This window comes from Aphelocoma coerulescens, chromosome 2 (assembly GCF_041296385.1).
Source record: "Aphelocoma coerulescens isolate FSJ_1873_10779 chromosome 2, UR_Acoe_1.0, whole genome shotgun sequence".
Taxonomy (NCBI): Eukaryota; Metazoa; Chordata; class Aves; order Passeriformes; family Corvidae; genus Aphelocoma; species Aphelocoma coerulescens.
Window position 1 is genome coordinate 154,351,817 of NC_091015.1, and position 27,482 is coordinate 154,379,298.

The window sequence follows — 27,482 nt, forward strand, 5'->3', positions numbered from 1 at the left end:
CTACATTACCAGTAGACTGAGTTGCAATACTATTTATAGAAGCACATAAAAATGCAAGCACATCATAATATTATACAGCTAAAATCTTGCCACAGAAGTTTATCAATACAAATTTCATAGGTGCTATGTTTCCTTATTTATATTCCAAATTAATATACTACACATATTGAAGGACAATTCTGTGCTAAACCTATCCAGAGTGCATTACAATGTATTGTCCAGTGTATTGGAACTTATTTTACCTGTCAGCTGACTCACTTGGTTATTTGATATGAATATGTATTAACATCACAGCAATAGCTATAAGGTAACTAACAGTCCCACAGCAATGCAATGATCTGCCAGGGACCACTGACTGCATTGCAAAGTATATTCTTCAGGTTAGAAACCAGACACATGAAATTCAAATAACTGAAGCCATAGATGGAATTTGATATTTATCATCACTGATGCATGTATATTAGATATTTTATCTTTGCTCAAATACACACTCCACATATAATACTGTGTTTCAGCTAAAACAAATGAAAACCATACAGAACCCCTCAGTGCATACTTGTAACCTGAAAAAAATATATTTTCAGACATCTTAACAGTGCCTAAAGTCTGAAAATCCTCTCACGAACAACCACGGCTTCTGATTCCAGAGTCTACATCCTCTGTTAAGTGCTGAAACTGTCCTTGACTGGAATGGGAAAAATACAACAAAGACTGCTCTTTTTTAGTCTAATGGGTGTTAGTGAAGTCTTTTTACAGTCCTGGAAAGCAGTGTTAAGAACAAGTGCAATGATTCCTGCAGTTGTACAGGAAAAAAGGACATACAATAGAAAAGAGTAAAAGGGATATAGACATTTAGTGAAAATAAACCCATATTGAAAAGAAGGTTAAGATTTCTTTACCTGTAGTCAGGCAATTTAGCATGCTGAGTTCTGGAACACAGTTTTCATGCAATGATAAGGGAAAAACTACTATTATTGAGTAATTTCTGACAGTGTTTTCATGATACACTTTGTGTTCAACTCACAAGGTGTCTCAGATATTTTGGAGCATAACAGGAGCACAGAGCAAAGGAAACCAGCTGGGAATTAAGCTTGCTGGAGCTCTTCTGAAAGATCAAGTATTTTTTTCTGGATAGATGCCATGTATGCAACATATGCAAGAAACAGTTGCATAGTACTCTGTGCTTTAGGAAGAAAGGCCCTTCCTGACTAGCTGGAAGCTTCAGGGCTAGGCAAAAGAAAAAGGTAAGGTCAAAACAACGAAAACAAAAGAAGGGATGTCTGGTAAGAAGACAGTCAAGATTTCAAATGCTGCAGGCCCTGGAATACCACAAGAATATGAAAACAAGATTCCTTGGGTCAAAACCTTGAGTCCAGAATGTACACAGGGAAGAAAAAAGTACATCCTAGAAGTGTAACAGATGACTCTCTCACAAACCTCAGTTGTTCTGACTTCTTTACAGGGTTGACAAAGAAACGTGCTGATCTCAAGCAACATTTCTTCAAGGAACATGAAGGACAGTAGGCAACAACAGTTCAGGTACCACAGGATCCATAAAGTCTACAGCAGGGTGACAGCAAGCTGCAATTGCCTTCTCTTAACTCATTGACCTTCCAGTCCTGTGCTTGGCAAGGTCCTATGTTCTCAAAATTTCTGACCACTCAAGTCCCTTTTCAGCCAGGTATGTAACTCCTAATAATTCATGCTGTGTACTGGAGCCACCACAGCAGGAAAGGTCTTATTATGTGGGAAATCAGAAGATGGGACTGAATCTAGTACTTCAAAGTTTTGATTATGGAAAATGACAACAAATCTCACATGTAGTCATGAAAGCTGGTACGACAGTGCTCAGGTTCCCCCCAACTTTGACATTTGTATGGAAACAGCAGAGAGGGCGAACAGGAAGTAGCATCATGTTTCTGACAGACTGGGAGGGTTCCATGACAAATTTTCATCAAGCCTGCATTTAGTACCAATTGGCTGATAATGCTGCCAAAATCCTTGTAGAACACTTTGGCTAAGGAGGTCCTGACTTACTCACCACACATACCCTGAAGGCAATGTTTCTGTTACAAAGTTCCTCTAAAACCCAGAGAATGATCCATCACTAGAACACAAGGCTCTTATTTGTTCTTCACTCAGCTAGAGAATTATAGAATGTTTTGGGTTGGAAGCAACCTTAAAAGTTGTCTAGTTCCAGCACCCCAGACATAGGCAGGGACAACTTGCACTAGACTAGGTTGCTCAAAGTTCCACCCAACCCGGCGCTGAACACTTCCAGGGATGGGGCAGCCACAGCTTCTTGGGGCAACCTGCTCCAGTATCTCACCACCTAGTCAGTAAAGAATTTCTTCTTTATGTCCTATGGAAACCTACCATCTTTCAGTTTGAAGCCACTACTCCTTGTCCTATCCTTGCCCTTGAAAAATCCCTCTCCATCTCCTTGTAGGTCTACTTTAGGTACTATAGAAGGCTGCTGTAAGGTCTTGTCTCTCCAGAGCCTTTTCCAGGCTGAACAATCCCAACTCTCAAACCCTGTCTTCACAGAAGAGGTGCTCCATCTCTCTGATCATCTTCATGGCCCTCATCTGTACTCACCCCAGCACGTCCATGTCCTTCTTCTTTCAGCCTCAGAGCTGGATGCAACACTCCAGCTGGGGTCTCACAAGAGCAGAGCCAAGGACAGGATCACCTTCCTTTTCCTGCTGGTCACACTGCTTTTGATGCAGCCCAGGACATGTTTGGTTTTCTGGGCCACAAGTACACGTTGCCTCATGTTGGGCATCTCATCAACCAACACTCCAAGCCCTTCTCCCCAGGGTTGCTTTCAATCCATGCTCCACCCAACCTGTATTTATGGTTTGTCCCAACCCAGGTGCAGGACCTTGCACTTGGCCTGGCTGACCATCATGAGGATTGCACGGGCCCACCTTTCCACCCTGCCCAGGCCCCTCTGGATGGCATCCTTTCCCTCCAGAGAGTCAACTGCATCACACAGCTCAGTGTCGATGGCAAACTTGCTGCGGGTGCACTGGATCCCACTGTCCATGTCACTGACAAAGATGTCAAATAGCACCAGTCCCAATACCAACCCCTGAGGAATGACACTCATCACTGGTCTCCATTTGGGATATCGAGCCATTGACCACATCTCTTTCAGTGTGGCCATCCACCAATTCCTTACCCACTGATTAATCCATCCATCAAAACCATGTCTCTCCAATTTAAAGAAAAGGATGTCATGTAGGACAGTCTCAAATGCTTTGCACAAGTCCAGTTAGATCATACCAGCTGCTTTTTCCTTACCCATCAGCCCTGTAACCCCATCCTAGAAGGCCATCAAATTTGTCAGGCACAATTTGCTCTTAGTGATGCCGTGCTGGCTGACACAAATCACCTCCTTATTTCCTATGTGCCTTAGCATAGTTTCCAGGAGGATGTGAGTTAAGGCATACATTCAGTGCAGGTAGCTCAGTGAGCAGATGCAGTGAGAGCTGCAGATTGAGCTCTGGGTGGCAGGAGCCTGAGGCAAGAGGCTGAGAACTGGCACTGACCCTTTGTACAGCAAAGGGCCCAGGGACCTGTGGCACCAGCCAGGTGACTCAGAGACACAGCAGGAGCCAGTGACTCAGCAGGAAGACCCCAGACTTTCCAGCACTTAGACCATAAGGATACAGAAGCCCAGGGTTTCCTTTGTTTTGAGACAGCAGCTTGAGCTGTTATTTTGTTGCTGTACCATGAAAAAGCTATTTAAAGAATCCAGAGGTCGGAAACTCTGCTATGGGAAACCCTGGGCTGAGCTGGTAAGGAAATTTGCATGCACATGAGAGTGGTGTATATAGGGAGGAAAGCTATGTACACATTGGCCTGGAGCCACCTGCTGTGGAGGGGCTTTGCTCCCAGCACTGAAAGTCCCTGGCAGTGAGAGTGTGACTGCCTGAGAATGGTCAGACAGAAAAGTTCCCTTAACATCTGTTCCATGATCTCGCTGGGCACAGAGGTGAGACTTACCAGTCAGTAGCTCCCGCAGTCCTCCTTTTTTCCCTTTTACATAATTAGGGTTCCCATCACTGGGAACTTGACCAGACTACCACAGCTTCTCAAATATGATGGAGAGTGGCTTAGCCACTTCATCTGTCCCTCGGGACCTGCGGATACACCTCACCAGGTCCCACAGACTTGTGCACCTTCAGGTTCCTTAGATGTACTTGATCCTGAGCTCTCAAGCTGGTTCTTCATTCTCCCAGTCCCTACCTTTGCCTTCTGTGGCTGGAGAACTTGCCAGTGAAAACTGAGGCAAATAATTTGTTGACTACCTTTCTCCATGTCCTGGGAACCATATCTCCCATTTTCTTCCTGAGAAGACTCACATTCTCCCCAGTCTTCCTTTTATCATTGACGTACCTGTAGAAGATTTTCCTGTTCCTGTTGATGTCTCTGGCCAGCTTTAATTTTATCAGAGCTTTAGCTTTCCTAACCTAATTCCTGCTTCTCACTTTCTCTGCATTTCTCCCAGGCTACCTGTCCTTGCTTCCACTCTCTGTAAGGCTTACTTTTTGTGTTTGAGTTTGCCCAGGAGCTCCTCATCCATCCATGCAGGCCTTATGGCATTTTTTGCCTGATTTCTTTATTGTTAGGATGTATCACTCCTACATTTAGATGAAGATGAGATGCAACTTTGAAGGCCATCTAATTCCCCTCCTGAAAGAATACAGTGCTAGGGTACAGTAACAGGTTTTGAATGGGATTATGTTGGATATGGGAGGGAATCGGTCTTGCTGTGACTGTCATTGGACATATATGTATTTCAGCAACTGAGCATCGGTGCAGGATGAGCAGAAAACTTAGTGAAGAAATTTCAACAGCTATCAACTGCTGAGATGATTTTCAATAAAGCACAAAGCTTTATTCTAACATGTTTTGCTAGGAGGAGAAATACTGTCCTGGCAGTATATTCAAGTAGTAATTTGCCCTATATGAAACTCACAGAGGAACTTAGAAGGGTGCCTAACATCATCTTAAATGCAAGTGTCATTTAATCCAAATCCAAAAATGCTTCTCAAGCTCAGCTCTATGAGTAGATTGCTGTCTGTGGATACTTTGCTCAGAAACACACACAGAACTGTTCTACCACTTTGAGAACAGTCTCTTCTAAGCTAGCTCAAAGCTGGACTCACATTGAAAAATCTCAGAATAACTTCTTCCTTCTCTGTGTAGTTATGTAAGGCTTTTTTTAAAAAAACGATCTTTCAACTCAGGCTTACAGTGATAACAGTATAATAATGGTGTTTCCAACAGTGTGCAGCTCTCCCCAAGAGACACTGGAAGATATTTTATCAAATTAGTTCCTCAACATCACTAAATCTGGGGAAAAAGCACAGATCAGTAGCTGGGCCTGTGCCCTTCTATCCTAGTGGAGGCAGGAATAGCGTGTCTGCCAATAATAGCCTCAATTAGGCGGTTCTTGCTCCAAAGAAAAGTCTTCCTAAAACTCAAGACAAGACTTCAATTATACAGTCACATACTATTCTGGCTTTAAGAGACTGGATGGTGTGTCTTGAATGAAGAAGAACGAAATGGTTTTAAGTAATTTTCTGAGACAGGAGTAGAAAAGAATGCTATTGAGTTTTTTAAATGAGGTTAACTTTCTCTGCAGACAACAGAACACAAAGCCACTTAAAATATCTGGTAAGTATTATATAATGCTTTTTTAAAACTTTCCCTGTTCAATCCAGCTTCAACTGGGGTATGAACTAAAGTCAGTGGAAGTCTTTTTGCTGACATCAATGGGTTCTGAATTAGGACCTCATTGCTTGCAACCCAGCTTGTGTGCTACATTAATTCAGAAATGGGTTTTAACAGCTTCTTTCACCTAACAATCTCTTGAGCAGTGCACTGAGAGACAAAGGGCTTTTTTTCCTCCTCTTTTTGGAGGACAGCAAGGCACAGCACAGCAATAGCTATTGACCTGGACTTTGCAAGTGGAATTTCCAAAAGGCAGAAACTGTTTTTCACAGAAAAAATGTTCTCCAAATGTTCTCCAAAACAAAAACCAGTTACAGAAAGCTATTCCAGTAACAACCTGGATCAGGAACATATGAATCATAATAAGAATATGAGTGGACACAGTTTGGAGAAACTGGGAAAGAGGACAGAACCAGTTTTGGAGAACAATTGACATACAAAGAGCTTTACAAGTTGTACTGTAGTTGAGAAATAATATCCTAACCTTAGTATTTCCAAACAAGGACTTGCAACAGACACACACTCAAGCTTGGTGTAAATGAGGTTATACGGGACAGGAGTAGTGCTGTCTTCCTGTCACTCACTGTCCCCTCACCCTGGGACAATTAACACAGCTTTGCTGCACAAGGGAATGTTCTTATAAACTGTTGTTCTGCCCATAACTTCAGCTCTCTTTAAGAAGATGAAAGTAAACACAGTTTTGGTTCCTCTAGCTTTTTAAAAGAAAGAGTCTGCTTAAGCACTCTGTTTTCATTCACATGGGAAATGCCTGCTTTCATACTATCCTTGGTGGACCAATAGCACATGAAGATTGCCGGCTTTCAGACAGGAGGTTTTACAGGCCATCAAGTTCATTCACGGATTTGTTTATTAAAATGGTATGTGTATTGTTTTACTGATATGAGTTTGGATTAGTGCCACTGTTTTCTTCCCCACAAGGACAGAGCTTCTTGCTCCACACAGCCATTCCCAGCTGAGCTCTGGAACACAGGGCAACCACAAGTTCTTGTGGCTGGTGGTCACACCAGTGGCCACCCAGCCCTGAAAACCATAGCTTTGAATGCAGCGTGTTTTGTTTCTCTGAACTGACCCACTCTACTACCAGCTGTGGGTATTGGCTCACGTGTTTACACTGTAACAGACCCCAGCAAGGAGAGGAATAAATTCTTTTGACAGGAATTCCCAGATTGAGCCACTTCCCCAAGGATATATTGGAGTGACTCTGAAGTGCAGTACAATGGCCAACACCACTGTGGGGGAAGACAGCCAGAGCTGCAGACCTCCAGCTTTTCGTCAAGCTTGCGCTGCCTTTCACGAAGCACATGATGTCTTGCCTTTACAGGATTGTCATGGTCTGACACACTACAGGGATCAGAGTAAATAAGAACCCTCTACATGGCAGGGAGAGACTACATTAAACACACATCCATGCATCTAGTGCTAATCTGTCCTTCACAGTCCAGCATGTGCTTATTCATTCTCATACCAAAGTCCAAACTTGTATCCTCAACTGCATGGGCAAGGAATAGATCTCAAAGGATGCTGCCCTGAATTCCTTGAAATGGCAGTCACTGCTGCCTGACTGAGCATAAGTCATACACCAGTTGATGTGTCCAGAGGGGAACCAGACAGAAACAATAAAGAAGCCAGGAAATACAGAGCTCTCAATGCCAAATACAGTTTATGCAGGAATCTATCTGGACTGCACTGATCAAGTGATCCAAATTTATAGCTAATGGATCTTCATTGTCCCATATCAAACAAATGCCAACTTTCATAAGCAGGCCTGAAACAGTGATGGTGGATGACCAGAACTTAGCAGTCCATCAAACTCTCAAGTAACATTCCAGATCTAGTGGAAGAGAGAACCTGGCCAACACTGAAGAAAAGGATGTAGGAATAATGGATGAATGGACAAAGGGAAAGAGTTCTAAACATCTGGGGAAGATATTTATGCTTCAGCACATGCACTACCTTTGACATGACACAAGATGAGGTGAGCTTGTATTTACAGCTCATGGCAAAACAAAGAAACCCTACAACTCCTCAGCACAATCCACAAGACACCAAACCTGAAGAAACAATTCAGTTGAGACATCAGCTCTTCCAGATAAAATGTACCTTACTCAACTAATCAGGGCTTTTCCCCAAACGCAGTGAGCAAGGCTTAATTAGGAACACAGTGTAATGTGTGAAGGACATTTTGTTAAAAATACACTGCATGTACTGAAGAACTCTATCTTTTTCATACAGTGTGATACATAACAAGCACTGAACAAAAACACCACAGAAGTATGTGGTTTATGCTATCCCACTGGACTACCAAACAACATTTAACACTGAGAAAGTATTGCAGATACATAGTAGAAGATGTCTAAATGTTCCTTTACAGTATTGCCACAATGACTGCTTTTCTTCTGTGTTACCACAGCCATTACTAGAGAGCTAGCAACAGAAGTCATCATAAAAAATCCCAACCTCATTTGGGAAAAATATATAACCTTTCTTGTTATTCTTTCTTCTCTGTCTTCTAATCTAGACTTCATATTGAGTCCAGTTTTGTATTTTCTTAGCAGCAAAAATTAGAAACAACTCTATTCAAGTCAATAAAATTATTGCAACATGAAGAAGGAATCAGCCATCTGCAAAAAAACAGTCTAACAGGTAATTTTCCACTGACATCTCTTACCATAAAACAGGTTACAGAAATTACTTTTACCTAACACTGAAAGTAAACAATTAATGCAAAACGTACAATGCTTTTAAAGACAGTAAGTCCTCCACCTGTGCCTTTTATACGTAATTATTTTCATCTTAGTAAGCAGACAGTTAAGAAAGACTACCATCAAATTGTAGATGGAGCCTATTCATCACACAAAACAGGCAGCTAAACATCTCTATTTATTTATGCATTATTTTACCTTTTCTCCCCCCCTTGGAGAGCATGTGGAATCTATGAGACATTTTCACGCACCATTTCTTGTAGAAGAACATCAAGTCACCTTTTATGCCCTCAGGCAAACTTCTCCTATCTGATCTCAGTAACTGTCCATACCAAAATTATTTTTCATACCTTGTGTAAGCAGCTGGAGGTTTCGGACTTCTTCTCTCACCTTCAGCTGAAGGACTTGCTGCAGAATGTGCTGTCGCAGGCTTTCCTGGGCAATGCCCATTCGTTCAAGCTTTTTGTCAGTAAGTCTCAGCAAAGCACGGCCTGAGTGCAAAAGCCAAAAAGAAAAATCACCCAAGGATTTCCATTAGTGCAATAGGCTCAGCCTGACATGATAATTTGCTACAGAAAAAATTCTCGGCCCTGAAATACCTCATTCTGAAAGGATATTGTTCCATCAGTTAGATACTCCCATACTGTTAGAGATTTATGTGCCACTCCTCCCTTTTCTATTCTTTTTCCGTATTATTTTGGTACTTTGTGAGAGATACAGGCATGTAAAATAGGTATCTTGTGCCATTTTAGACAACCAATTACTATGCTTTAGTTCCAGTGGGTCTCCCATGGGTGGGATAACACCTAGTCTATAGCTGACATAGGTACCTAAATAGACTCTCACCTATTTGCAAACATCATGTCAAGGAAAGAGTGAAAACCAGTGACCATGGGTTTTACAAATAAAATCAATTTAAGATATAACAAGGATGAATATTGTTGCAATTCAGACATGTCTATAGTTTAGCAGCATCATTTCCCAGGATGGTGCTGTACTTCATGATTCAGCCTTCCAAATCCCTCTCAATAGCAAACTATCACAGCAAAATTGGAAAAAAATCCCCAGAGATTTCTATCAATTATATCTAAATCATTCCTGAAAAATATTTTGTCCGACTATAAAAAGACATATGCCCAAGTATAAGGAGCCTACGGTCTTTGCAGGCATTCACTCCCAGTTTGTGACTTATCTTTAGTATTACATTAATGTTGAAACGCAGTCCCAGGCAGATTGTAGATGTTAAAAAAATCAAACAATCTACATTCTACCAATTTTGCTAGTGGAACTCTGACTCCATCTTTTGGGCATGGCTGTGCTATAAATAAACAGGAGCAAGGCTGTACACTAGCTGAGCAAACACTACGGAAGTATTTGGACTGAGCAGAGAACCAAGGCATCAAGCAGAATTTTACCCTAGGAAGAAAACCAAAACTTACTTTCTTTGGTCTTCACCACTGGTGTGAGGGAATACAGGGCGGAATGTCTTGCAGCCCTCTACTGACTTGATTCCTACTACACACATTTGCTATCTAAAGGTGCCCTGGCCAATACCAACAAATCAAACTGGAGCTGCATTGATACTTCCTTGAAAATTGCATGTTTGGTTCACTTTTTTAAACAGCTTCAACTTTTTACCTCCTCTAGTTTTTAATTGTTAAAAATCCCTTCTTTGACTTCTCAGGCCCTATTATGAAACCAGAAGAAGATAGCAAAGAGCAAGTCATTCCCTCTGCAACACAGCAACCTCTGTGCTACCATTACTGTGGCTTTTGGATGAATGGTACAATTTAGCTCATCAGAAAGTGTTACTCAAAACAGCAAAGTAAGGCCCTTATTTCATCTCTTCCTTACAAAATAGCAAGGAGTACAGAATTTTTTAAATTATTTTAATTTAAAAAATTAAGATAAATGCCAAAAATTTAAAGGGGCACAGAATATCTGCCCCAAACCAAGGAGATAGCATCATGCCTTTCACAAACCGCTAGATTTCACTCACAAGAAGTTCCATAGGATCTTGATATGATGCAATGTAAAATACTGGGATATTACTACTAATAAAGCCTAATGTTATTGATCAGACAAAAATGACAGCATTAATAGATTTTCTGCCCTTCTGTGTCTCTCAAACACTACATGATACAGACGATGACCTTTGATTAGGAAACCTTTCTTTGAAATCGCAAACAAGAAGAATTCTAAGGGTTAATGCAATAACAAACTATGGAAATTAAGTCTCTTGCAGATCAATGCCAGCTGTCCAATTCCCCTGGTGATAAAGGCAGCAATAATGACTTCAATTTTTATATTGTCTTATCACACTAAAACATCTTAAAGCAATTTATAAAGGACGTACAACAGTTCAAGAGTATGGTCTGTACTGTCAAATTAGCAACTGAAAGCAAATAAAAATACAAGACACCAGTTTAAAGAGTGCCAACACATGTGTCATCTTAGGGCAGGCAGTCGGCAACAGTAATCTGAAAGACAGACAGAGGCCATGCATCTCATCCAGTGGCCTCCACCTCTTTTTGGCCATGGATATAGTCATTACTCTTTCCTTCCTCCGGGCAACTCTTTAGCTCATACTCAGTTTTTCTACCCCAGCCACTGCTTTTGGAAGTTGAGTGTGCACAAAACAGAGATGTCTCTTTTCAGCTCTTGGCATGTCAGTTCCTTTGTGGCTTAGGCTCCAAGCATGATGCTATTGACTCATACTATCTATAGCAGCTTGCACAAGTTGCCTTAAATTAACTCTTTCTTGCACCAAATCCAAAGTGACATGCTGAGGCAGTGATGAGGTGAGAAAGCAAACATCCAAATGCAGCATTTCAAGAATGCAGTAAGTGACCTGAATATGAAAATTCAATCCTCCCCACACCTTCTTCCCCTTCGACACTTAAAACAACAACATCCAAGACAGAACTGGAATAATTTTCATTCTGATACTAATCATGCCTTCGAAATTATATTTTTAGTGTCTGGACCAGTCACTAAAGCCAATTAGTCACTAAGGCCAAGATCTGACAATCAGCTAATGATTTTGGATACTTCCCTGTCTTGCTTCCTGTATTATGCATATCTGAAAGAGTAATCATTTCGTGCTAAGAGCTCTGTGTTATTGAACATCGAAACCAACTGTCCAGAGAATTTGTGGAGTCTCTCTCTTTGGAAGCATTCAAAACCTGCTTGACAAGGTCCTGAGCTGTACTGTCCCTGCTTTGAGTAGATAATTGCCAGAGGTGCCTTCCAACATTCTCTGTTCTGTGAAATAACTTGCATGAACGATCTCAATCTAAAGATCTATTTTCTTTAAAAAAGATAAGCTTAACAAAGGAAATTAATAAGAATACACAAAAGGTGGTCATTTTATCAAGCAACATGGTTTAAACAGAGACCAGCTATACAGTAAAAATTGGGGGTAGATTTTTAATTTTCAGAGAGTGCAGATATATTATCAAAAGCAGAATGTGACAAAAGCAACATTTTCTAAAAGCATACACTGATCTTTGCTAAGACACAAGTAGAATGAACTTAACTACCACTGCAGGAAAATTTCCCAACACTACAGAACAGGCACTACCTCTTAGATGTAGGAGCTACCTGCCTAGAAGAGAACAGGACATTTTTTCCAAAAGCACCTAACCCAACAGAACCATAAAGGTCCCAGTGACAAACACCTAGGCCTTGGCTCAAGCTAGTTGCAAGGCTGGAAATCAAATGTTTTAAACAAAACTCCACAACTCCCTCAGTATGTGTACACATCTTTTAACACCTAAACCCCAGCCCTCTCATACTCAGGGCAGATCAGCAGTGGAATGTTCTGAGACACCCTGAGGGCAAACACAAAATACAAACCACTTTCCAGTTTAATAATAGATTGATGGCCTAATTCTTTTTAATATGACTTAGCTGCTGCAGATCTCATTTGATCAAGCTGGGATTAGATGAACATTTGAATGGAGGGAGAAACACTGCATGCCACAGAACATTAGCATGAGTATAAGCATTGGTCCAATGAGGCTGGCATTGGCCCTTGAGCAAGGAAAGCAGCACAGACTGCTCTACCTAATCAGAAATGCTCAGACCTCCCTGCACTGGTGTATCCTACTGCTCTTTCCCCCACTGCAAGTTCAGAGACATGGAGGGATACCTCGCAAGAAGCCTTGAAAGAACACTTGTGACACAGGCAAATGGACAGGTGAGAAAGGGCTTATTAAACGGGTACAAAGAACTGAAGAAATCCAGGGAAATGAGCAGATAGCTAGTAAGAGGCTGATATGACACAAAACCCTGAAGAAAAATATGAGTAATTTAAAGCTGATGAAAATGATAAACCACTAGTGGGAACAAATGATGGTGTGAAATATGGCCAAGAGAGGTGACCTTGTCTTCTGAGTACAATATAAAAGGTATACCTGATTATCAAGACAAGATGTTCAGTTTACTTACCAGCAAAACCTGAAAAAACATGAAAATGAGATTCACTAAGCCCCTAGATTATGCAAGATGAAAAATTTATCAAGTTTATACTTAAATGCTGCAAAAGCCGTTTTATTCTTAGTTAATGGATTATAGTGTGTTTATCTAGTTTCTCAAACGTGGTGCTTTTGTGTTTACTTGAAATAGTCTGGTCACAGCTTTCCTCTTGCTTATACAGGCTGATTGTTCACTTCTCTTGACTTCAGTGCTTAAAAACAAGCCTCCTTGGACACATCACGTAAGAAATTTCCATGACAGAGACACAGACATAAATATCATTGTTCAGGTGCTGGTGAGAAACAGGTATAAAACACTCATCATATACTCAAGAAAGAATGCAAACAAGAACAGGCAGAAGGAAGGTATGATTTCATAGTGAGGAATGGCAAAATTATGAGAGGAGGCGAGAAAAAGAACAGTCACCTACAGAATGAGAATGGCCCTATGATGGCAGTGGAGGGAGATGAACACTGGGAAAAGAGAAGAACTATTAAACTAGGGAACTGATTTGAAAAGAGAACAAATGGATATGAATAAAATTGAGGATGCTGAGTTCACAGATATCTTTTAAAAGAAACAGCACAAACCAGAAATCAATCCAGTTTTCAGAGCAAACTTGGTATGAGTTCATGATGCTTTTCTGGATAATCGATCAGATCTTCTACAGTCCTACATTTTCTGCTTTTCCCATGAGAATTTAAGAGCCCGTCTCTCCTTCTCATGCCTGTCTCATCACTAGTCAACCAGACACATCCGCCACTTTGTCAACAATGCTTTGTGGCAAATCTACAGCTTTTCTTGCAAAAGCATTTAGATCTGATTTGTCTTACTAATCATTTTAGCCCTAAGACTAATGCAGACTCTTGGTAAACTGCAGCTTGCATTACCATCCTCTTTGTCCCCCTTCAGATATCTAATATGTCACTAATCAGGTAAGAATTACTTGCTTTAAAAGTAAAAATGGATTCATTTTTTATCACACTCACCATGGCAGCAAACACCTTATTGATCTACCTGCTAGCATAAGGGCAGCTACCAGCCTTGGCAAAGGAGATTAGCTCTCAAAATTGCTATTGGCACGTGCCTGGTACTTCTGATGCAACGAACAAATCTCAGCTGGGGACCAGCTTAAACAGACAGGAAACACAAGGGATACTGGTAAAGAAATAAAGAAGAAGGAACAACAGTCCCAAATGATAGGGACCAGGAGGAGCAAAACCTTTAAGGATATTAAACATCTCCAACAGAGGAAGTTCTCCAACATCTGAGCCAGCGTTCTTTTGCTTTCTCATCCTGTTAACATGTCTTGGTTTGAAAGACAGGTGTCTGCTAAGGAAGGAAGGAGCCTCCCTTGGAATGGCAGATGTGACCCCTTTCCCTCCAAGTTATTATAATTTTGAAATCAAGGGTTTTAGGCAAAGATGTGGAAAATAGGAATAACAGTTCTTTATTATTATATATATAACCAGTCAAACAAACAACAGTAACTATGGCAGTAGCAGCAAACAATCCCAAACCCAGTCCCAGCCTTCTCGGCTGCCGGGCCCTTTCCCCTCGGGTGCAGTTCCGCTCGCAGCCGGCAGGGGCGCTGGCGGCTCCCGGTGAGCAGGGCAGGTGCGATGGTTCCCCCGCGGCTGCAGGGGGCGCTCCGGAGCGAGCTCGGGGAGCACGCGGCTGCTTTGGTGCCCTGGGATCCTGGGGAAGGATGGAACAAAGGAGCTTCACAAACCCCTGGGCAGCCGATCCCGGTGTCCGGCCGGACCCTCAGGAACAGCAGGCTGGAGCGGCAGGGACGAGCACAAATCCCGGATGGCAGACGCGATGTATCCAAGCGGGGAACCCCCCAGAGGTCTGGGCAGGCAGGGCGAGCACGGCTACAACGCAGCGAAGTCTCAAAGCAACAGCAGGGCAGGGCGGCCACAGCCCAGCCTCCAGCAGGGCAGGGAAGGTGGGCCGAGGTCCTGGGATCTTTTTCCGCAGAAAGAAAAACGGCCGAAAACAACCAGCAGCTTTTCTCTCCGAGAACCCCGAGAGCAAACTGACCCCACAACCAGGTTAAACAGAAGAGTAGCCAGGTCTTTTGTCTTCTCTTAAGCACCCAGCGATTTGTATCTTAGTAACAGAATGGGCGAAAATTCCTTTAACAGAAAAAAAACTAGACCTCTTAAAACCCCAACATAACAAAAGCAGTAAACCTCCATGAGGCCACAGGAATTACCTTCTGGTAAAAAACATGAATGGAAGAAGGCTATGACTCCAGTACTCCAGTATATCTCCAGTGGAAGCATAGGAAGGCTCATGTATCAATCTGCTCTTGTATCAAATTAGCTTTGGATAGGCTTTTATTTGTTAGCACCATCAAAGACAATTCTCTGTCTCTTTCTCATTCATTATTTGCTGGATCTGGATGAGACCTGCTCTATAATACAGTTGCTCAAAGAAAACACTGTCCTACTGGTCAATAAATGTCTGATCAAACCCAAAACAGCAGCTATGTAAACAAAGACACTTTCTGAATACTATCTGTATCCCTTGTCTCAATATCATGTCTGCTTACAGTTCTGAAAAGAGGAAGCCATGACCAATTTTACTTCTGCCAATAAATCTACAGTAAAACAAGCTTATTTCCATAAAACCCCTCTCAGGTCACAGTTTTCTTGCACCATCCTGTTCTTCCTCCACACTTCTGAACCACAAGCATGAACAGAATATGAAAGAAAAGTAACTCAACAGAATCTTTAACTTAGCTGCATTATCAAATATAAAACTAGTAACAAACAAAACATAGCTTTGTTTCTAAATTTATTTCTGACAAACTTATTAAGATGTCAGTGTTGCATCTGTGAAGCTATTTAACTCAGATTATTTAGTTTGGTGTAACTTCCTCTCACCTGAGTGCTGCCTTGCGCAACTTCCTCTATATTCCATCATATACCACTGTCATTTTCTATTCTCTTAATTCTGATACAGTCCTTTGAGCTATGTTTCTCTCCTGTTCAACAATGGTCTCTGAAATTTCAAGTTAGGAGATATCTTTCTGACACTCAGTTTTCCTTGGCTCTTCGCAAGGATGCCTCCCAGCTAGCTACTCCCAGCTGCTTCTCCCCAGGCCACTATCTTTGAGGCTCCTATGCCCTTTACACAGGCTCAAGCATGTCCAACAGCTCAGTCACAACCACGTTGGATTTATTCTACTGAACAAAACCAAAAAACCTGCAGTAATGGTGCAGTCATGTAAAAATACTGAAAGATAGTGAGTTAACAGAGCATGGATCTGGAATATTCCATTTAGGAACTGCAATTTAAAATTATGCTTATTTGTCCCTGGTAGATACTTCTAGCCAAGTAACTCAAAAGAGTCCAGGTACCTTGAAGATTAATGCTGAAGACAAAAATCCCTCTCCAGAAGTGAAATTCTCCTGACTCCCAACTCCACCCACAAATAAAGCAAGCAATTCCTGCTCCTTGACTTACCCACACATTTCCAATGAAGTACTCAACTGCATACTTTGTGTGGGAGCACCACGCATCCTTATAGAATCGTTTAGGCTGGAAAAGACCTCTCAGATCAACCGTTAACCCAGCACTAAACCATGCCCTAAAAGACAAAGACACGTGTCTTTTAAATACCTCCAGGGATGGTGACTCCACTACTTCCCTAGGCAGCCTATTCCAGTGCTTGAGAAACCTTTTTGGGAAGAAATTTTTCCTAATATCCAATATAAACCTTCGCTGGTAGGGTTGTTGTGACCCACGTGCAGGACCTGGCACTTCACCTTCTTGAACCATACACTTGGGCTTGGACCATCAATCCAGCCCGTCCAGATCTCTTTATAGAGCCTTCCTGTCCTCCAGCAGATCAACACTCCCACCCAGCTTGGTGCTGACTGCAAACTTAGTGAGAATGTCCTCAATCCTTTTGTCCAGATCATCAATAAAGGTATGAAACAGACTCGCTACAGACACATAAGAGCCCTAGTTATAAAATTTTGAATTAATTACTCTAGTGTCTAATGATTTACAGATACATTCAAAAATAGTTTTATTCTAAGACAATATTAGAATACAAATCTCAATACAGAGAAGGGAAGGGGTTAATGAGAGACTGTGTATCATGATTACTGGAAGGGGTTCAGTTGGTAATTTACTGTACTGATGGGAACTATATTGATTTCTTGCAAGTCTTGAGTAAAAGACTGTTAGATGGTCCTGTTTTTCAGATGAACATGTTCAGCACCGGATGATTTTAATAGGAGGAAATAGTGATAACTTGAATTCCCTTCTGAAATATAAATTCAGGCACAAATCATATTACAGCACTTTTCAAGCGTACTGTAAAATGTGAGACAACCATTTTTAGTGCTCTCAGGAAGGACACAATAGGATCCACAAAGTAAATTAAGGATAAATGTAATCCTTTAGCAGGCAGTCTATAAATCCACGTTGTTTGTTGTCCATACATCTGCCAACCTACTTCCTGGACATACAAAATTATATATTATCTACAGCTATATATAAAGATAATACAGACATGTAATAATGAGCTTTTATTATATTGCACATCATATTTTTTAAGAAAAAACCCCAGGACTATTGTTTGTTGGTACCTGTGTGCTAGATTTATGGTCCCCGTATTCAAATAAACATCCTCAAGTTCTTTCCTGCTCGTGATGGAGTGAGTGAATCTGTCAACACCCTTGATTTTGTTCACCATTAGCAGGACATGCTGTTCTTCAATTTCTAGTTAATATAATGTTGCTCCCTGTGCAACACATTATGCATTATATATCCCATTTCTTTATTAATTTGAAAAAAAAAATCACATTAGATCATACTGGCAAGAGTCTTGTTAATTTATTGAAGAGTAAACATACATTCATATATTATAATGCACAGCTTCTACACAGAACAGATTTGGAAAGGGAAAGACAATTTAGAAAGCATTAGAATTGACTGAAGTCTTGAAAGCAAACTAAAACAAGAACCTTTTCTGTAACTCCTAATGGTGGACCTTAACAAAAATCGTATTTCTTGCAGAAAAAAGGGATCATTTATTACCACAAGAAAAATAACCACGCAAACACGCATACCAAAAGACCCCAAGACTCATTCTTGAAGTGACCAACCCAAGTGGAACTGGGAAATCCCTGAAATCACACTGAAGACAATCCATTTATAAGCAAAATCTTCCATTGTTTTCAAGCACTAGGTCTGGCTGAGGCAGAGCTCATTTTCTCCTCAGCAGCCCTCAGAGCCTGTGCTTTGTAGCAGTAGCTGGGAAGCCACTGAGAACACACAGGTTTTGGCTACTGCTGAGCAGTGCCCCCACAGCATCCAGGCTGCCTTTCCAACATTTGCCCCCACACCAGCAGGCTCGGGATGTGCAAAATCTTGGGAGAGGACATAGCCAGGACAGCTGACACAAACTGAGCAAAGTGATATTCCATACCACATGAAATATACTCAGATATAAAAGCTAACAAATAGGAAGAGGAAGGGAGGACATTCATTATTTTACAATGTTAGCCTCCCAGAGAAACCACTACATGTGCTGAAGTCCTGCTTCCCAGGAAGTGGCCAGACATCACTTCCTAATGGGAAGTAGAGAATAAAATCTTAGGAGTTTTTCCTCTGCTTGAGCATCACATTTTAGTAAACTGCCTGTATCTCAGCCTACGAGGTTTTTTCCATCTTACTTGCTTCCCCCGCCTTGCTGAGGAGAGGAGTGATAGAGAGGCTTGGGGGACACCCGGTGTCAAGTGAAGATCAACCCACCACAGTCACGCCTTGGAAGGAGATCTTGGGGGCCATCTGACTCATCTGCTGGGGAAAGCCATTCCCTCTTCCTCCTCATTACTCTAACTGCCATACAGCATTTAGGCAAAAACCTACACAAAGAAGAAGTATTCGAAGCATGTTTAATTCATTTTCTGAGTTTCTTTTAATGCCAAACCCGTGGGAAGCAAGGAGGACCGATATAATGTGCACAGATAGCTTACTGTACTGCATTGCGGAAGGTCTGTGGGCCATCAAAGCTCCAGCACACCAGAATTTGAGAACTTACATTTTCTAATAAGATTTTCAAATCACTGCTTTGTTTAAAAGAAGAAGAGAAAAATAAAAATTTTATTAAATATTAAAATAAGTTTTCATATCCCAATGCTGAGGTACATACAGTATTAAACCACTTCCCAGTCTGTATCGCTAACTCCCTCCTGTTCCACATTATCTCCAAGCAGCTTTCAGTGATGCTTTCTTCCACACCCATACCAGCTTCATCCTTCATTTTTTTAATAAAAAATTAAATTGAGAAAGGTTTTGTGTTAATATTCATGAGGTTAATAATTCATACTAATAAAAATGGAAAATTAAAAGCAACGTGCTCATAGGTTAAGCACTGTAGACTGCTTCGACTCTCCTCACCTGAAGAAGGAACCAGCCACATCTATCCAGATGCACGTTTTGCTCTAGCATTTCTCTTTGTGGGCTTTTAATTAGAAGCCTGGCACCTGTCAAGCTGCACACACCACCTCTGATGGGCCTTGAACTTACTGTCTATGCTGCCCATTTTATAACCAAGAGAAAGATAATTTTCCTGTTGTAGAAGTTAACTCTACTCAATTATATGCACAGTCTTGCAGACACAGGCACTAATCTGTTGCTGCATTGCTGGCTCAGTAGTACACCAAACTTTGCAGAACTCCTTTGCATTTCTTCCAGCCTTTATTACAGTAGCTGTGAGGAGAATCAGGACATAAGGATTTTATTCTGCTGGTTTATTCCTCTTATTTAATAGTTACACTTGACCTGTAGAACACTGTGAGACAACAGTCATTTTGGATCAGAAAAAAAACAGATACCTAAGCAACAATTTATTGTATGCAACTCATCCCTATAACATAATCCAGACCTTATTTTTTTTATTCTGTCCTCTGTACCACAAATATTTTGCTCAACAATAACAATAATATTAATGATAATGATGCAACACTGATGTGCAGGAACTTTACCAGAGGGAGCAGCCTAGCACTGTGGCCCAGATGGAACATGCAGCCCAGCCCCTGGCTCTAGCTTTGGGTCTCATTCTCCCAAGCAAAAATAAAAGCTCATTTTCCACTACAAAGTGCAGGAAAATGTTGTGTGACCTTTTTTATAAAAATAACTGCTATAGCTAGGAGCAAGAGAGCTCTTCCAAAAAGAGGGAGACAGGTCATCTTCAAACTACCAGTGGAATGTGCTGAGGCCCAGTTCCTGCTCCAGGCCAGGGGGCTGGCCCCCAGTTCTGCCAAGCTGAGGCTGCACTGACCTTGCTGTGATACACTTGGGAATCTGTATGCAGGGTGCAAGGGCTCCAACCTCTGTCAACTTCCAGCCTCTTTCCAAGACCAGACACAGAGAACCCACTCCAGCCCTCCCTTTCCTACATGCTAGGGAAAGGGCCAACTGCCCAGGTGGATAGTTTGGAGGCAGGATTTGAAAGCCATCAGCCTGAAGGGGAAACCAGACTTATTTTCCTTTCTGCTTTTCTGCTCACATTGGGACCATTTTGGGCATGCATAAAGAATTGACTGCAGGCACTGAGGTAAATCATGGCTAAAATAAAAAGGGAAATAGGATGTTCAGGTGCCTCCAGGCTTTTTCAGAAACCACACAAGGGACTATTCTGGATGATAATTTAGGAGTCCACTTTTCAATCCAGAGCATCACACCTAGGTCCAGAGTTAGGCATAATGGGATCTGTGTGTGTCACTCACTCTGGCTGTTCAGCAGCAGATGTCTAAAAAAGAGCTTGGGACAAAATACTCTCTCATTCTCAAAAAGCTTGTAATTTAGCAACTAATTGACAAAACCAGAGCTGGCTAATTTTAGCTACAGCTGAGCCTAAGGTCAGTGGATGGCTTCCAGTGACTACAGCAATACTTGGAGCTGCTTGTGAGAGGAATCTCACCAACATTTTAAAATGGCAGAATAATTCTGCCATTTCCAATGTGATTTGATTTAGCAGGAAGGGGCAAAACAAGAAAGAAGTGCTGCAAGGTAAATCAAACTAATTAAAATGAGACACTCATTAAATGATGAGGCTAATTCACAATCAGAGCCACCTAGCAGTGAAATGGGTGATTCTCAGGTCCTTATGGTTTTGAAATGGAGGTTTTGGAAGAGACTGCTCAGAGGAGCTGAGGTTATTGGGGTCTGCACAAGAGGGAGGCAGCAGTACTGGAGGGCTCTTTATCTCTGCATGAGATCTAACATTCAAAGAGGCCTTGGGAAAAAAGTGTGTGACAGAGTAAAAGGAAGAAAAGGAAATTTATATAAATCAAAAAAAGTATCAGTAAACTCCCAAACCTCAGGTAATACGGGGTGATTTTTTGCTTTATATTACATTGTCTGTCTGATAGCTTCAGTGGGTTTTCTTTCTACTATAAACTAAATTTTTCCTTTCAAAGAGAACAGCAAACATTAAATCACTGTATTATGTATGAATCTTCAGTTACACCTTCTTTTTAAGAAAGAGTATATGGAGAGGACACATTTGAATGCACGACATGATCCACCCTTAAGTCTTTCTTTAAAGAGGCACTGAGTTGAACAAACACTAATCAACCAATAAAATCAGATTAGAGAAAAAGCAACAACTGTGGCTAGTGAACGTATTATAACCCTTATCGACAATTTGCCTGTAGTAATTTATATAGAGGAGAAGACTGGAAACTATCATCATGGAAATTTCCTGCAGTAATACTGCAGACTAACCCACTAAGCAGACCCAAAGGGCAGATGTCACTGTTGAAGCACAGTGCTTTTACCCACAGAATATGCATTAGGAACCAGTGACACAGTGGTTAAGTGCAAGGTGAGACACTTCACTGATGCAAAGAGGGACTATTCTGACAGGTTGAATGAAGATGCTTTCACTCATATCAGAGCTCAGACACAAATATGCAAAATCATTTTTCCACTGGTTTATACACACACACATACAAAGAAGACAGAGAAGAAAAACATTTTCAGCCTGGCAAAACTTTTCTAAACCACAAGAGTCTAGAGAATGTTTTCTGAGTACTAGCACTGAGCCACAAATTGAATCCTCAGTCAAGTACTAAAGTGTTTATCTTCCTCTCCATTCATTACCTTGCACTTAGTCTTCAACACAAAGGCCAAATCATTTTAGGGTTAGTTTCAAATGTGATTTTGGTTATACACAAAACACAATTTCTTGTTTCTATGTGATAAATAAATATTTGGGCTTAACTCTCTTTCCTGGGTTGTAGACACATGTCCTATGAAACTCCAGCAAGTAACAATGTTCACATAGCAAGAGCTGAATAGCAGCAGTACAAACCAAAAAAAAGAGACAACAGATACTCAAAAATTATTTACTTCATCTTCCAGATTTAAATTCTAAATCAAATATCCAGATATGTAAATACTCTTCCCTCAATTCACTTATACTTTTTTGTAATGTTCTCCTTTGAGTCATCTTTGTCATACACATTTTGCTTGGTTTTCCTCACAATTTTTTTTCTGTTTTCTTCCCACTGGAACAAATTCTTTTTTCCAGTTTTCTCACACTGCAAAGCTTCCCTGGTTAAGCCATATGTGAGCACTGACAGTATGAATTCCTGTCAATACCCCTGAATTAAATCAGCTGGATGGTAAGTAGGATCACAGCTGTCTATAGATTGAAGTATCAATTACAAATTCTGCAGCACAGTTGCATAAGAAGCTGATCTAAATCAAGTTATTTCCAGTCTGCTCCCAAGCAATTTTCTGATGGTCTTTGAAGATGGGCAAGCCAAGATTCTTTCTGCAACACACAGCAAGACATGGGCACTCCCAGTCATGGCCTCAAGACCTTGTATCTGCTCTCAGCAGCCATGTCCTACTTAAACAGTAAGGATGAGATCACATAAGATCTATTCCTAACGGTGTAAGAAACATTTTTGTTATTCAGTGAGCAAGAAAAGACTTAGGATCCTGGTGAATATCAAGCTGAATGTAAGTCAGCTATGCGCCCTTTCAGCAAAGAACGTCAGCAGCTTCCTGGGCTGCAGGAGGACATAGCATTTCCAGCAGGTCAGAGGAGGTGATCCTTTGCTTCTACTTGACCCTGGTGAGGGTGAGGCCACATCTAGAATACTGTGTCCTGTTCTGAAATCCCCAGTACAAGAGAGACACAGACATACTGGAGCAAGTCCAACAAAGGACCACAAAGATGATTAATAGATTGGGGCATCTGTAAGTTAAGGAAAGGCTGAGAGAATTGATATTGCTCAGCCAGGAGAAGAGAAGGCTCAAGGGGAGCTTTCCAACATGTGTAAACACCTGACATAAGGAATAAAGAGACAATGGCCACAAACTGAAACACAGGAAATTCCATTTAAATGTAGAGAACTTTTTTTGAGTGTGCTCGAACACTGGAACAAATGTTCAGAAAAGCTGCTGAGTTTCTATTCTTGGAGATACAACTCCAAGGACACAGGAGGCAGGACACAGCCCTGGACAATCTGCTCTAGAGGCCCCTGCTTTGAGCAGGCAGTTGGACAAGATAACCTCCAGAGGTGCCTTCTAACCACAGTGACTATGATTCTATTCCATGAAGGTACAGAGCTACAAATCAGGCTGCCTAAACTTCAGGCAAGGTCACAACTAGCAGGTACTGAATACAAGAGTCTTACATAATTTGTATATGGATGTATTCAATTGAAATGCGTAAACCAAGGAGCAGGTTCTACCTACATGGAACCTCCCTCAAAATTGTTTAGATACAAGTGTACACCACCTGCAGTATCTCTCAGCAGCTGCAGCATCCAGACATTTGATTTCTCTAAAGAAAATGCTGTAAGTAGCAAGGTTAGAAAGGCAGAAGGATGGTGGCTATTAGGCTTGTAATGAGGGATTTTTCAGCCCTTTGAAGCTCACCTGATGTCACACATTCTGAAAAGAGGACTGCATCTGGTTCCAAGAACATCCATTCTCTACTGCTGTCCATTCCATTAAATTAACCAGTGCCACCAAGGTCCAGTTGCTGTAACTCAGTTGTACTATCAAATCACCCCTGAGATTTCATGAGATGATACTGGCCTGGGCCACTCAAGAGTTCCTCTGAAACTTCCAGGTATACTTCAGGAATGAGCAGAGACTGGGGGCTATTTCCCACAGATGGCATGAACACAGTCACCCTGTCCTTTGGAGTAAGAACCCCTAGCAGCATGGGCACAAGTTGTCATAACTCCTTACTAACTAGCCTCAGTGTCAAATGATGTTTGAGGAAACATCACTGACATCAACACAGCAACATTATGGAGCCAGAAGTTCTCTTGGCAAAACCCAACCAGCTCTACTAACATAGTACATCTGCTGCATAAGGGTTTGTTCAATCTTAAGAGACAAGAAGACTTCCAGAATTCATTCACTCTTTCTGAAAAGTAAAAGCATAAGCTGGTTTCTCAGAAATCAGTCAGAGGAGAGACAAAATTATTTCCTTCCTCATGAATTCTATGTGTCCATTGGCACAAGCCAGAGAAGCTGGAAAGGATTTTCTCTGCTGTTTCTTACCTGTTCTACACTTCAAAATGACTTGGTTCTCTCAACAGTGAAAATGATGAAAAGCAATGGGAAAGAGATGTCTGGTTAAGTTTTTAATGACCATGGCAATTCTATGTAGATTTAAGTTTCACTTCTAGGCATTTTAAGGATTCTGCTGGCTTTAGGCCATGTCTCAGGTCTTACTTGTGAGAAAGTTGTTCCAACATTTTCAAATACAGGAAATGAGAAGGAGAAAGAGAAGAGGTGTAAATCACTGGGATACTGTGTTTGAGGAAAGCAACACATTTCTCCAAGAAATGGTGCTTCTGCGAAGTCCTGGAAGAGACAATGTGTGAAAAAGAGCCCAAAAAGCAGTAATGTCAAGTCCAATTTTGGATTACTTCTGAAGGGCAACATGCTGCATATCACATTGCACTAGTCAGAACAGCCGTCAAGGATTTTTACACATATATTCTGCCTGATTCACAGCGACCATTAATTATAGTTGTAGGATATGTCTGTGTCAGTTCACTTGTAATTCTTGGAACACCTTTAATGTCTTCTGCAATCCTGACCTCTAAGCCACTACTGTTTCTCAAGCACTGTCAGGACACATGGAAAAAATGCTATTGGTCTCCTCCCACCCGCAAGCACAATTAGACCACTGGCACAGTCTCCACAGGAACAGTTTTACAGCAAGGGCAATAAAAGATCTGAGAAAGGAAGACTGATAAAAAGCTGTTACTTCTAGAGATAGGCACCAGGTTTTGGTCTCTACCCAAGCACAGTAACTAATGGGATATCGTTCCAGACTTGGGATAAACACTATGTGATCGAAGTAAATCACATTCCCACAACTCCGCAGACAAACACCTTTGTCAGAGTAACTTCCCCAGTACTGGAAAGCACCTCCTCTTCGCTAGCCAAGAGCCTCCTGCTGCTACAGAGTGGCTGGGTAGCAGCAGAAGTTGCTACAGGACTGCTGTAAGAGACAAGAAAACTACTCTGCTGTCACAAAAGTGGTCAACACAAAGACAGCTCCTAATGGTTTGTTCTGTCAGTGTTCCTGAATGGTACAAAGCTATTAAAAAGAAACACTGCCACCTCCCACTCTAAGTTTTTAGATTCACTACAGATATTTTCATCAAGCTTTAAAGCACCACTCTTAACCACTGCAAAAAGTTTACCTGGAGAAGTGATGAAAGAGGTTAAAAAGTACCACAATGCCGGGACTTTAGAAAGGTCCTGACTTACACCCACAGACATGCTGACAAGAACATTTACATCTACAGAGAGAGGAGCATCTCCTGAGATGAGTCTGAACTTGCAGCATTTTGGGACTGCCAGGCATTCAATGCACTCCCCAAGTTTGCAAAACCCTTCACTGAACCCTTGTCCAGAAAAGAGAATTCAAGTCTGCCTTAAGAAGTCCCAGAACAATCAGGGAAAATGGCTTTTTTAGAGAGCAGATAACCAGGCTCTTAACATAGAAATGTTTCTTGCTATGACTGACTTCTACAATGTAATCAAGAGTTTTCTGAAAGCAAGAGAGACCTGCACTTCAACATGCAGTATCAGATCATCTCAGTTACAAGAAACCACCACTATGAAATGAAGTGATTTTAAAAAGAGAGAGAGGGACTCCTATTTCAAATCCAGGAGGGGTTAATGGGAAATCCATGTTCTTAGATAAGAAATTTTTCTTGTGTGATAAAGTAAAATGTTGCTCCATATACACTGTTGTGGTTTAACCCCAGCTGGCAGCTCAGCACCACACAGCCGTGGGATGGCGAGAATGAGGGAAGGAAAAAGCCTTGCAGGTTGAGACAAGAACAGTTTAATACTTGAAATAAAGTAAAATATAATAATAATGATGATAGCAAAATATACTACTACTACTGATAATAATTGTAACGGGAAAAAAATAAAACCCAGGAAAACAGGTGATGCTCAGTACAGTTGCTCACCACGCACAAACCAACACCCACCTCATTCCCTAGCAGCCACTGACCCCTCCTGGCCAATTTCCCATGTTTGTATACTGGGCATGATGTTTTATGGTATGGAATATCCCTATAGCCAGTTCATGGCTGCTCTGGCCATGCTCCCTCCCATCTTCTTGTGCAGATCCTCAGGGACAGAGCTTGACACACTTGAAAGTCCTTGACCTGGGGCAAGCATTGCTAGGCAACAACCAAAATACCAGTGTGTTACAACATTAACCTAATGCTGAAACCAAAGCACAGCAATGTACCAGTGACTAAAAAGAAAACAAACTTTATCCCAGCCAAAACCAGGACAACACTTACCTACCTGAGTGTGAACTCATACAAAGTGTTACTCATAACTGAGGCATTCACAGTCTCATTCATTCTGTACAGCTTCAGTTTTAACCGCTATGTACAAAGTTATTTTCACATAATTCTTGTTCTCTATTTGTTATGGGGCCTGCTTGGATATTACGACAGTTGTGCCTCAAAACAGAAAGAGAGGAGTATAAAACCATCAAATGACAAATACAATGACATGTCAGGATACTTTTTATTATTTTTAATAGTAAAACCACAATAGGTGTTCACATTAAAGCATTTTTATTGCAGAGTCCTAAGGCTGTCCAAAGCTAGAACAGCGTTTGCTTAAGACGGCTCTGTCAGTTACATTTCTATCTTCTCTCACTGATTCTACAATGAAAAAAATGAGCTGTCTCCAGTGCCTGTCTTAAGAATCTTTCAATCAGGTGATAATGTTATTTTTTATCCTTTATTATTATTTTTGGATTGTGGTAAAAACCCGAACAGTGGAAAGACAAGTATAACTTTTCTGAGCTTTTTTGTCACCCTAAAAGAAGAATAAAGAATTTGCATCACCTCTAAATGCTACATTCAGTCCAGCGGTGGTGTGGCAGGAAGGCTGTAAGTACATAATTTCTCCTTCCATTATCTTCTCTTTCTAACATAGTGTTAAATACTTAAAGGAATTGGAAACATTATTGGTTGAGGTAGA

At 41.2% G+C, this 27,482-nt stretch overlaps 1 protein-coding gene across 2 annotated transcripts in view; it reads right to left on the reverse strand.

The window, feature by feature from the left end:
* Positions 1-27,482, reverse strand: part of SAMD12 (sterile alpha motif domain containing 12) — a 187,332-nt gene that overhangs the window by 92,130 nt on the left and 67,720 nt on the right. For both annotated transcript variants that reach the window (XM_069005374.1, XM_069005373.1), the window contains exon 4: positions 8,819-8,959. In XM_069005374.1, the coding sequence (XP_068861475.1) occupies positions 8,819-8,959 (141 nt within the window). The remainder of the gene's footprint in view (positions 1-8,818; positions 8,960-27,482) is intronic.